The 12,714-nt window shown below is 37.3% G+C and overlaps 1 protein-coding gene across 1 annotated transcript in view; it reads left to right on the top strand.

The window, feature by feature from the left end:
- Positions 1-2,050: 2,050 nt before the first annotated feature.
- The window catches only part of LOC131769532 (hemicentin-1-like), a 30,383-nt gene continuing 19,719 nt past the window's right edge, over positions 2,051-12,714 (top strand). Inside the window, exons 1-4 of the mRNA XM_066158799.1 lie at positions 2,051-2,253; positions 8,025-8,411; positions 8,834-9,208; positions 10,154-10,522. Of these exons, the coding sequence (XP_066014896.1) occupies positions 2,193-2,253; positions 8,025-8,411; positions 8,834-9,208; positions 10,154-10,522 (1,192 nt within the window). The 5' untranslated portion in view covers positions 2,051-2,192. The remainder of the gene's footprint in view (positions 2,254-8,024; positions 8,412-8,833; positions 9,209-10,153; positions 10,523-12,714) is intronic.

The following is a 12,714-nucleotide window of genomic DNA, read 5'->3' as shown; positions in this document are numbered from 1 at the left end:
CAGACTCAGGAATCAGACAGAAAGTAAGTGATATTTGAACTTTTTTTATTGTTGTTGGTTTTGTTATTTTCATTACCTTTTTATAGGGTGCAAGTGTTGCAATTTGTGATTTATAGATACAAACTCCGGTAGGTTCCCACCCACGGTAAAAGATCTCACCGAGAGGAAAGGGATGACAGAACTACTCATACTTTAGAGGGGTAGGGATGGGACCGTTTGTTTCAGTGACCAATTATGTCTAATGTCTGGGGAAATTTATTAAATAAGGAGAAACCAGTTGAGTTGATGTTCTCCTCGAAAGAGACTTTTTTGTTAAAGAAGATAATGAATAAATTGTTAATAAATATATGATATTCGCCAGCCGAGAGGTCCGTATTGGGAAAAACTATGCCCGAGGTACTCAAGACAGAGTAAGTGAATAACATTTTTATGTTTTCCCTTAAACTTATCATAATTCTTCCCAAAAGATCCAGAATGATTTAGCGCTGTAATTACTGTAAGATTTTCCCTAAACTGAACGATTTTTGAGCGAGTAAATGGTAGTTAAAATAGAGGTGATGCATATGCAAATTAAAGAGATGCTTCAAGATTATATTTTCATTTGCGTGATGATAAAGGTGACTTAAAAGGTTTCCAACCAAACTTTGAAACATTTATTTTTACAATTATCTGTCACAATCTGACACCTGTCAATTAGAGAGCGCGTAAGAAAAAAAAAAAGGGCGTGTACACTTTCGAAGGAACACCGGAACCAGTCTTGGCAAGGACTGTCAAGACAATTTTTTCTTCAAAAACAGTAAATGATCTTACGGAAATTATTATTCAGTCTCATCGACGATTGATTGATTTCCAAAGTTTTACCTCTGTTCAGTAGTAAAAGGCAAGGAAATTAATTGTAAGCAAATTTAATTTTTTTTTTTTAAGTTGAGAGCTTGCTCGTTTGTTTGCTACAATGGCGTGTGTAAACGTGGTCTTTAATTCCCTCCACCAAATATTCATTCGAATGAGACACTTCAACTAGACACAAGGAGATTTAAAGCGACTTTTCTCACTGAATTCCTCCAGTTTCTTTTGTGCAATTTACGGTACAAACGCCTAAATAGCCGAAAGACTCACCGAAAGCGTATTTGCAGTGGAACTGAAAATTTCGCACACCCTTTCACTACGATCATTTTAAATCAACGAGAGTTCCATCGTTAATTCAACTGTAACCAAATACCTCACTTTTTAACTCTCTTGGTACTTTTTGTGCAGGATCACAATTAATTACAGACAGGTTTTTAGGCCGCTTGTCAACCAATTTAATGACACTTTTGCTTATACAAATTCATTTCGAAACCAATATTTTTCTGTCAACCAAAGTGATTTGAGAGAGAGAAAAGAGAGGATTAATTAGTTATTTAGCGGCTTGAGATAGTGACCGAAGTCTTCGCTTAAAAATACTGCTCAGCCAGAAAAAACGAGATATTTATGAAAAATGGCAATGAAGGTCGGGGTGTACTCGTGGGAAGAGATAAGAAAATATGGACAGCGCTGAGAACCAATCAGATCGCAGGATTCCTTACCGTGCCTCCTGAGGAAAAAAAAAGATAAACATATTTAAAAATCAAAATTTCAATTTTGAGCTTTTATTGTAAGCTGAAATATATTTTTGGACTATTGATGTAAAATGAGGACAGATTCATGGAGTTTGTGAAATTTTACACCATTTGGTTTGCCAGAAATACTTCAGAACAAGAAATAAATGTAAAGCAACTACCTGGAAAATTATAAATATTTTAATTTGATACTCGGAATAGACTAGTTCCCCAAAAAAGATTTCCCTACGGAAGCAATCGAATGAAGACTGGCAGATTTCTATCGCCTGAATACAGTCGCCGATTGTTTACAAATCATTAAAAACTATATTCAATAAAAGTGTCTTGCGGAAGAGCCGTTATTTAGTATCTCCTAGACTTTCCTCGGTTTAAATACCAAAAATCGTCTGAACTGAGTGATGTGCGTGACCGCCAAGTAAATGATTACCCAGATAAGACGTAATTCATACCTTACGCCCAAAACAGCCTCGTCTTATTACATAGAACGCATTCCACGACTTAGCGAATATTCAAACCTTCGTCCTCAAGAAAGCGTCGTTTAAACATTGTTAAAAAAGCTAATTCGATGTGCGAAGGACGCCAAACGTAGACCGAATGATGAAGGGAGTGGCTCAACTGATCATTTTCAGTATTCTTTTTGTTTTCTCCGCCGAAGGTAAGCAGTAGAATGATCTAATTTGCACGCCATGTTGATACATATGAATGAATACGTTCAAACTGTTAAATAATTAACAAGCAGCCTAGATGCGATGCAGGACAAGAAAAACTGGTCTTTTTGGGTCGGTTTAATATTTGGTCAAACGATTAACAGTAAGAAAATATGAATAATGACAAATTTGATGCAAAAAGGAGGATGAAAAGCGGCTTTTTTTTCCCCGAAGCGAAGATGTTGGGAGCGACAACCGCTAAATCCCGCCACTAATTGAACTTTAATCTGACTTAAAATTTTAAGTGTTTGATCATAGAAAACATTCAGACAAATTCATCCTTCTTCTTGCTTTAGACATGAACCTCTCTGAGTACTATAAAATCATATCAAAGAATTTCATTCAACCGGAAAGTCGTAATTCGCATCATCATCAACTAAACACGCAATTATTTAGAATTTGGCCTAGGTCCGTGTAGGAGATTTGGAGAAAGTTTTCTGTTAAGTGCCAAACTACTATCAGCGAAATCATTTTTGGCTGCAACTCAACGAGTGAGAAAGTAAATCGATCTCTCTTTCGTCATTGCTCTAAAATGTGAGTTGTCTTATGCACACGCGTGGTTAAGACTTCCGTGTTGCTGATGTCTGTCGGACACTGTTTCATTGATAATTACTCTAACAACGAATGGCTGTTTCTGTCGAATACAATTTTAAATTGTTGGGTTGAAATTGAAAGTAGACCATGTATATTTCCATTTGATGTTATTTTTATTTCGCTTTGAAAACCATTTGCAATCGACGATCTTGTGAGTGCGTGGCTCATCATGAGGTCGTCGTCACGAATGATGATCTGAAGAAACAAACAAGTATTACTAAACTGTGGATCAGCTGACCGCGGAACCTTCGGAACCCATATTCTTTTGTAAGAAAAAAAATCATCAGATGAAGGTTCGTTTTCGGGTATTAAAGAAGAATACTTCATTTGGATGTCAAGGTACATAAAAAAAAACATATTTCTATTTTAACGTTATCTTCTTTATAAGCGAAAACGGAATATCGATTGAACAATGTTAGGGTATTTTAGTTTTTATTTTATTTCATCATTAATTATTTTTGTTAACAAAAAAATAATGGTTACCCAGGTTCCAAAGGTTCCGCGGTGTGCTGATCCTCAGTTTAGTAACACCCGAAATAAACGCGTACTTTTAAAATATACTCATCGCTAAGACTTGAAGCAACAATAGTTGTTTGATTTGCATCCGCACAAGCTCTTAAATTAGGGGAAACGCGTTGTATGAAGGTAATTAGGAGAAATCATTTCAATGCTTTTACTAGGAATGGCTTCGTGAAACAATAGGTTGTTCTTACTGTCACGCAACGAAAAATTCATTCATTCAAAGGCAAATAATTTTTAGGTCAGATGATTAGAGAAATAATTTTTCTAAAGGGAGAGAGAGAGATTTATGAATATCGTTTGCCGAACGTTGTGATAACTTTATCATGGTTATGTGAATTTATCTATGATATTGAGAAGATAATAGCTATTTCTTAAGTAATTGAAATGGAGTTGTTTTTGTCAAGGTCTTAAATTCTTGATGTTACAGGGCGCAAAAAAATAAAAAAATAAAAAAGATTAATAAATAAATAATAATAATAAAAAATGGCAATCTTTGGCTCTGTTTGATCCTAGTTTTCACTAAATTTACATGCCATGCGATATCACTGGTATGAATAGAGACGTGGAGAGGAGGGAGTTTAAACCCTCTAAAGATCAGAACTGGGTTGATCACGTCACTTGTCTCGTAATCTGACCAATTCACCGTGAACAAGACTCTAGCAGAGTCAGAAGCTTTAAATTTTCTTTGAGTACAGTATACCGTCGTAAACAAAGTGGATGCTCTGCTATATTTTTGCCTCAATAATAATTAAAATTTGCTCCTTTAATCTCTTTGAGGAATGTTTAGTGTACTAATCACGGTTGACATGCTTGCACTGCCATCATTTTCATGATTAATGAAGAAATGTAAAATGGTTTCCGTGTTCACATAGCCTGATGTAAACACTTGGGAGGTTAGGAGAACACGAGATAAGTGTAGGAAACCACGACGCGAAGCGGAGTGGTTTCCAGCTTATCTCGTGTTCTCCCAACCTCCCAAGTGTTAACATCAGGCTATATAAACACGGAAACCATTTTACATTTCTTTTATAAAATAACTAATGAAAGAGGAACGAAAACCGTGTTTACATACGCTCATGTAAAATGGTTTTATGGCCAATCAGAGCGCGCGTACTGTTTGAATTATTTTATAAAACAAACTCTTATTATTTCGCCATGAATCCTATTTCGCAAGATGATCATCTCACATCTGGAGCTTGGACTGTCTGTCAATTCATGTACTCTAAACAGAACGAGATTGCACTTTCATTCATTCCCACTAGCAAGCTCCAAAAAAAAGAACATCCTATTTTAATTTGTCTGTCGATGTTTGGAATCTTTTCCTTTTTGTGCCTGTTCATTTAAACGCGTCAAAAGGGAAAGGCTCGCTCACACATTTGACTTTCAAGGAGTATCTGAAGATATATTTTGAATCACTACGACTGAATTTGGCTCAAATTAAGAAAAAAAGTAAATCAATCATATTTGAAGGATTGAAACATCACTTGAAAGAGGAAGCAATAGATAGACGCAAAAGGAATTGATTGACGTGATTTCTATTGCCATTGTTAAGTTTTTGGTAATTCAGTTAGGCTGCACGCTTTGAGATTCCTTAAGATATTTGCTGATACTTAAAAAATGTACTTAGCTTTTATGTTTACTGTAGTTTGCTAACGTACAAGTTGTCCAAGAGCCAACACTTATCGGAATTTGCTGACTTTACGAAACATCGGCCTTTGATAGCTGCCCGAAATTTACTCGTGTCAATTTCTATTTATATACCTTCTTGATAATATTTAAAATTGATCATATCCGATTGTAAAACTTCTGACCGAAGACCGCAGACCGCAGAGCTGCTGTTGTCATAAGATAACGTTGTTTGTTTCCAAAAAGAATAGCGACTCTGGAAATTTCTTGTTTGTTTTGCCCATATATAACAATGGTCTTCAAGAAAGTTATTCACTAGGAACATGTTAAGATAGCTGCGAACCGATGCTTACTTTCGCTTTGTTACAGTTTCGAGAGGAACATGTCGAGACGAACGTTTCCATTTGGTAACGTGATATAGCGATAAGTGATTCCACTTGGAGTTTGCGATCTCGGGAAATAGAACTTCCCCGGTCTGTAGTCAGGTGCATTCGCCTATCTTGTGTACCTCGCCGTTAAATTTTAAAATCAAGACAGTCTTTAGCGACCAAATACCGTCTCCTTTTTTATATTCTAAGTGACTGAATATTGATGGCCGGCCTCGACTTCAAAGATTTTGTAGGTTTAATTGACTCGTCATGTCTGTCAATTTTCCTATAATTGGTTGTTTGGCAAATTTACATTCTATTGCATTTAAATTTGCCTTAAACGATAAAATAACTATGCTCTTTAAACGGAAGGAACACGCGACAGTTTGATGTTGAAAAGCTTTTCTTCTTTTAGTTGCTGTTCTTCTTACACATCAAGGTTAGGTGCTTCAACTAAGCGAGTACATTCTAGTTTAATAATCCAGGCTGCGACACGCATCTGTGTTCTAGAGTTGTGCATACATAATTGTAAAACTGAAGGGATCTCTAGATTTTAAGCCTTACCAACCTGTCCAGGGCACCTTTTGCATCGAGATATCTTAGAGTCCATAATGCCAGCTCATTTTCGATCGATTTTAGTTTCAACTTAACATGTTTCCTTAAATTATGACAAAACTTCCGGGTGTTGCATGAGCTTATACTTGTCACGTGATTAAGTGAATTTGTTTGATGTGATGGATTGTAATTTAAGTTTAGTTTGAAGTTCTGGATTATAATATTTGCCATTCATCAATTGAAAGACGATAACTTGCTCTTAAACACGGCTAAATCGATTAGTTAATACGTCCAACAGCGCTCGTCTCAGCTTCAGCTTTCATATACTTTCTAATTATAACAAACAATTCATTTGAATTATGGTGGTTAGATACCTTCAATCTTAATTCTTAAGCAAAAAGTGCAATAAAAATTGAGAATTGTTAGCAAGTTAAACCAGACATGACATAGTTTGATGTTTGGAGTAAATCGAGCTGTTCGGTTCACGATTGAATGACCCTAAGGAATTTTGAATTTCAGCTCCTACGGATGATTCAGTTTGGCGATTTTTTTCTATCACAAAGGCTGGATTTTTCCGTTTAAAACTATACAAGGCAATTGATAAGCGTATTAAAGAGAACTTTTCTTGATGAATTTGTAAATTTTAAGGCGCTTTTGAAAAATTCAGAGAAATTTAAATGCAACGCACTTTCAAGGCCTTTCCAAAGTCATGTGTGGTTAATTTGCCTTTTTTCCTGATTGAAACGTTCGCTTTTATCATTTCTTCCTTTTATGCTGGGATTTTTTCATTTGAATACATTGTGGAATATCCAATGAATTTCGCTGCGCAACATTTGGTAAACTTTCCAGATCCTTTCACTGTCAGAGTTGACCAATCTACATTCTTTCCTTACAAATCAATACGTCTACAAATGACTAGGTGATAAAACTTAAGGAAATAATGAACAGGAGCTAGGACTATCACATAAGTAGGTACAAAGCACCCAGTGAAGAGAATGTTTATTTAGACATTGAACGTGAAATGATTAAGAAGCTTAGGCAATTGCAAATGCAAAGGTAATCAAGCTGCAAATTTTACTTTGATTCGTGTAAACTTCCCACGGTTGCTTGTAAGCACTGTCACGCAGTTTTAACTCAAATTTATTTTACATGAGTAAAAGGAAGCAAGGATATCAAAATAGAGTGGCTAACCACGAAGACTACGCTAAAAGGCAAAAACTGAACCTCTTGAAGCTGCCTACTTTCACTGTTCATACACTTGAATTAACTTGGCCATAGTTTGATGCTACTCTGGTTTGCAGATTTAATGAATGTAACCGAAGAAGTTACAATTCATAGACCCAACGTTTCAACACTCCTGTCTAGTGCCTTCATCAGGGGTGATCTAAACGCTGCAACAAGAGTTCCTATCATATGATCACTAATTAGCGGCCTTTTTTTTCTGACGAGGTGTAAATAGGCGTCAGGAAACAAACTGCCATCGTCACGATTTAAAGGAGCGTGGGCGGAGTTAATATGCCAAGCCTCCAAACAAAGGCGCTGGTGGTAACGCCGATTAGTGGTGATAGTTTTAGAATTATCCCACCCATTAATATTGAGTAATATTGGCTGATATCACCTAGGAGGAGTATTTGATATTCAAATCAAGAAATAGGGCTTAAGTACGGAACAAAACATTCATTAATCTATAATTTGATTGTTTATTATCATTATCGCACAGTTCACAATAAGGAAACTGAAACAGCAGAGGAGATTTTAAAGTCACATGTGGCGTGCTTGTTAACTTACAAGTTCCCGTGTGTAACAACTTCGGCTTTTCCAGGCCGTGGATGACGGGAAACTCTGCCCCCCTCATTTGAAAGGAAATATCAAAAGACCCATAAAATTCATTAACCGCGCCATGTTTCCAGAAAAGAAGACTGGAAAATGTTTTTTCCACTTTCCACCATCAAGAAATTCCACGCAGAAATAGTATTTGTAGCGTAACCGCGTGACCTTCCTTGAAGCTCAGAGTAAAAAACCAAAAGAGTAACTGAGAGATACCTTTTTTTCAGCCTGCAGCCCTCCTGGAGAGTCCATTAAAGCTACTAGTGGTCACATTTCCAGCCCCAATTTTCCCAACAACTTTGACGTAAACAGGAATTGTACCTGGAATATCACGGTACCCGGAGGGAAAATCATCAAACTGATCTTCTTGAAATTTACCCTGGTAGCAGGTGAAAATGATGACTGTGCTGGAGCGGCAGCAGAAAGTGCACGAGTCTTTATCACAAACGTTGCCTCCCATGGAGGGAATCCTGATGACTTTAAGATCTGTGGTCAAAAACTTCCCCCTCCTGTGTACTCCGAGGGAAATTTCATTCAAGTGAGATTTCAATCTGGCACCGGCCTTGTAAACAAAGGGTTCAATGCATCCTTTGAGGCGATAGATGGAGATCCACGTAAGAGCTTATCTTCTATGGTAGTTTATTAACCGGAACTATGGAAGTGTACTGAGCATGCATCCCTATTAAACTGAGCGAGAATTTTGTTGAGTATATCATGCAAATAATAAAGTAAGCAATCTTTGAACAGCTATAGTCTGTAGAAAAAAAAATTGCAAATAGTCAAGCCTTTTACTCGAACGCAAGCTGCTATATTTCACAATCATTACATTGATTAAAGTATATAACCGTACAACATACGGAAAAGGAGCTGTAGGCGGTATTCGAAATCATCCAGTTGACCACAGTGGACAGTAAACCTCATCAAAACTTGAGCAGTTTTCGGAGAGAAAGAAGCTTCGTTAAGATTTTTCTTTAGTAAATTAAGTTTCTTACAGGAAATAAGATGCATTTTACTAAAGCTGACAGTCTTTTTGCAGTGTGCCCAACAGATATGATCCTCGATGAAGCATCAGGTTCTTTCTCCTCTCCCTTTAATCCAAGAAACTATCCATTCAACCAGACATGTAGCTGGAATATTACAGGGAAACAAGGATACCATGTTGAGCTGACAATACCAGACTATAATATGGAACGTTGTGGTGGTGCTGCTTGCTCCTGTGATTATATGGAAATCCAGAATAGCTTCAGTGATGAAGCGCTGCCTGGAAAGCTATGTGGTACACCAAGGAATGTTCCTGTAAAATTTTATTCACTGCACGAAAGCTTGAGGGTGCTGTTTGTGTCCGATGATGCAAACATGGATTATGAGGGATTTGGGGCAACTTACAAGCTGTTGAACTACAGTCCTCCAAGTAAGTAGAGAAAACAACGTCATGAGATCTCAGAGTTCGCTGAGAGAATATGTTACATACAATAAATTCACCCATACAAATAATGATAAGGAGCTTAGTGAATAAGAGTGGAGGTTCTCTCTGTTATCAAGTCAGGGTGAATGCGAATATCTCTGATGTATAGTGTAAGCAGCGGATGTACTGAGAAGCCATGCCAAACTTAATAGGATAAAGGTGGTAAGTTTCCAAAGAAACTGTGATGCTACGTCGGTCGGGGAGTATAACAAGATGATTTGGTTTTATCAACTGAGTTGATAATGTAAATTGGTCACCGTAACGAGTTTAAAATATTCATAATCTTGCCCTGGGGCTACTCACTCATAAAAGCCACATTGGAATGTATCAGCCTAAAGAGTATGGTTTTGAGCCGTTTTGGTCTGTATAGATTTTGACCATTGATCGAATCAACAGTTACATGATAAACATTTTGATTGGTTGTTATTTATCACCTATAGGAGAACAGAGGCATAAATGACTTCACCATTTACAACAGTTTGCTTCTTCATCGTGTATGAAACAATTAGATTCCATGCTGCCATGCGTCTGTTCAGGAAGAGATACTAGATGATGTCACCCTATATTCATTTTGACGCCATCTGTGAAAGAAACCATATATCTATCACCAATCCATGTTTATTCTGCCTGTTCCATTCGTTTTAGTTAGTAAAACAGAGCGAAATAGCCAAAGGCACGCTAGTAGCGGCGTCATGAAAAATAGAGTGAGATTTGGGTCTGGTCGGGAAATGAAGAAGTTGATTTCACAACATGACCCACCCCTCCTTCGTTTTTTCATTCCTCTGCTGCTCTCGTGCTGTTCAATATGGCACTGCGTTTTACCAACTGAACGCCCAGAATAGCCTATGTTTATTCTCCCACACTCACATGCTCCTTTTTCACTGCTTACAGTTTGTCCCAAGAAGGCAATTCCTCTCTCAGGCAGTGGGAAAATAAGCAGCACAAACTACCCAAAGAGTAACTACACTGCGTCCAGAAATTGTACCTGGAAAATTACCGCGCCAGCTCACAAGATTGTAAAGTTTACGTTTACTGACTTTGTCTTAAGTGAGTGTTTAGCCAATCTTTGTTCGGATTCTTGTGCTTATGTGGAGCTTTATGATGGTGGGTCAACAAGTTCGCCTTTGCTGGGGCGATTTTGCCAGGGGTCGTCATGGAGTGAGACTCAGTGGTCAAATGGAAACCAAATGTTTGTGATGTTCCATCCTGGACAAACAGTTGATCGTGGATTTGAAGCGAAATATGAATCCACAACGACCGGTGAGTACCCTGTGTAGTTTATTCTAAATTCCCTCTTTTATAATCATCAAGCTTTTTTCTTGCGCGAAATTGGTCTTGACGCGTTACGCAACCGACTATGCCCCAACTTGCATGTTATTGATACTTCTATATTTTTAAGAGACAGACAGACTTTCGCCGCTCACCACGATCACGCTTAGTTACTCTCGCCTTCTTTTGAAAGAAAACGTATTTAACATTTGTCTTTCACGAGGGTCTCAATGGGGTTAACCGATAGCCGTGAAACAGCCATAAACTTAACACGTTAAGCGTAAAAATTGACATATTTTAAGACGGTGTCCACTAGAGCACCGGGCAGTTGTGCTACATGCCATCTCACCGATTTCGATGAAACTTTGCCAGTTTAAAGGTCTACCCCAAAACTCAAAAAGACAGACTGATTACTGTTTTGTTTTTTTCCGGAGGGAAACAGACCACCTTCCCGGTTTTCTTGGTTTTCACCAAGGAAATCGCTTCAAAATAGGTAAAATGTATGAAGCTCTCACTTCGATGATATTCAACGAATTATTCTGAGGGTTTGCACACATATGATTACATCCTTAGTAAATGTCATATGCTAGAATCAGTCAATTTAATTGACGGTTTGTCAATCAACAGAGGCAAACGATTGTGTTTTTAGACTTTTTGATTCATCCAAATACTTGACAACTTTGAGGTCAAATATCTCCTCTTGCCAGAAAGCTACAACACTAATCTTAATTATCCTTTATAATCCATCATTACATCTTTGGATAATTGCGTCGGACATTTACGAAGGATGTAATAATGTGTGTAAACCCTCAGAGTAATTGGCTTAATACCATCGCAGTGGGAGTTTCATACATTTTAACCAATTCATACATTTTGACCAATTCACCGTGAACAAGACTCTAGCAGAGTCAGAAACTTTAAATTTTCTTTGAGTACAGTATACCGTCGTAAACAAAGTGGATGCTCCGCTATATTTTAGCCTCAATAATAATTAAAATTTGCTCCTTTAATCTCTTTAAGGAATGTTTAGTGTACTAATCACGGTTGAAATGCTTGTACTGCTATCATTTTCATGATTAATGAAGAAATGTAAAATGGTTTCCGTGTTCACATAGCCTGATGTAAACACGCGGGAGGTTGGGAGAACACGAGATAAGCGTAAGAAACCACGACGCGAAGCGGAGTGGTTTCCAGCTTATCTCGTGTTCTCCCAACCTCCCAAGTGTTTACATCAGGCTATGTGAACACGGAAACCATTTTACATTTCTTTTATAAAATAACTAATGAAAGAGGAACGAAAACCGTGTTTACATACGCTCATGTAAAATGGTTTTATGGCCAATCAGAGCGCGCGTACTGTTTGAATTATTTTATAAAACAAACTCTTATTATTTCGCCATGAATCCTATTTCGCAAGATGATCATCTCACTTCTGGAGCTTGGGCTGTCTGTCAATTCATGTACTCTAAACAGAACGAGATTGCGCTTTCATTCATTCCCACTAGCAAGCTCCAAAAAAAAGAACATCCTATTTTAATTTGTCTATCGATGTTTGGAATCTTTTCCTTTTTGTGCCTGTTCATTTAAACGCGTCATAAGGGAAAGGCTCGCTCACACATTTGACTTTCAAGGAGTATCTGAAGATATATTTTGAATCACTACGACTGAATTTGGCTCAAATCAAGAAAAAAAGTAAATCAATCATATTTGAAGGATTGAAACATCACTTGAAAGAGGAAGCAATAGATAGACGCAAAAGGAATTGATTGACGTGATTTCTATCGCCATTGTTAAGTTTTTGGTAATTCAGTTAGGCTGCACGCTTTGAGATTCCTTAAGATATTTGCTGATACTTAAAAAATGTACTTAGCTTTTATGTTTACTGTAGTTTGCTAACGTACAAGTTGTCCAAGAGCCAACACTTATCGGAATTTGCTGACTTTACGAAACATCGGCCTTTGATAGCTGCCCGAAATTTACTCGTGTCAATTTTTATTTATATACCTTCTTGATAATATTTAAAATTGATCATATCCGATTGTAAAACTTCTGACCGCAGACCGCAAAGCTGCTGTTGTCATAAGATAACGTTGTTTGTTTCCAAAAAGAATAGCGACTCTGGAAATTTCTTGTTTGTTTTGCCCATAGATAACAATGGTCTTCAAGAAAGTTATTCACTAGGA

Source organism: Pocillopora verrucosa, chromosome 12, assembly GCF_036669915.1.
Source record: "Pocillopora verrucosa isolate sample1 chromosome 12, ASM3666991v2, whole genome shotgun sequence".
NCBI lineage: Eukaryota > Metazoa > Cnidaria > Anthozoa > Scleractinia > Pocilloporidae > Pocillopora > Pocillopora verrucosa.
This window is presented reverse-complemented; position numbering and strand designations above follow the sequence as displayed.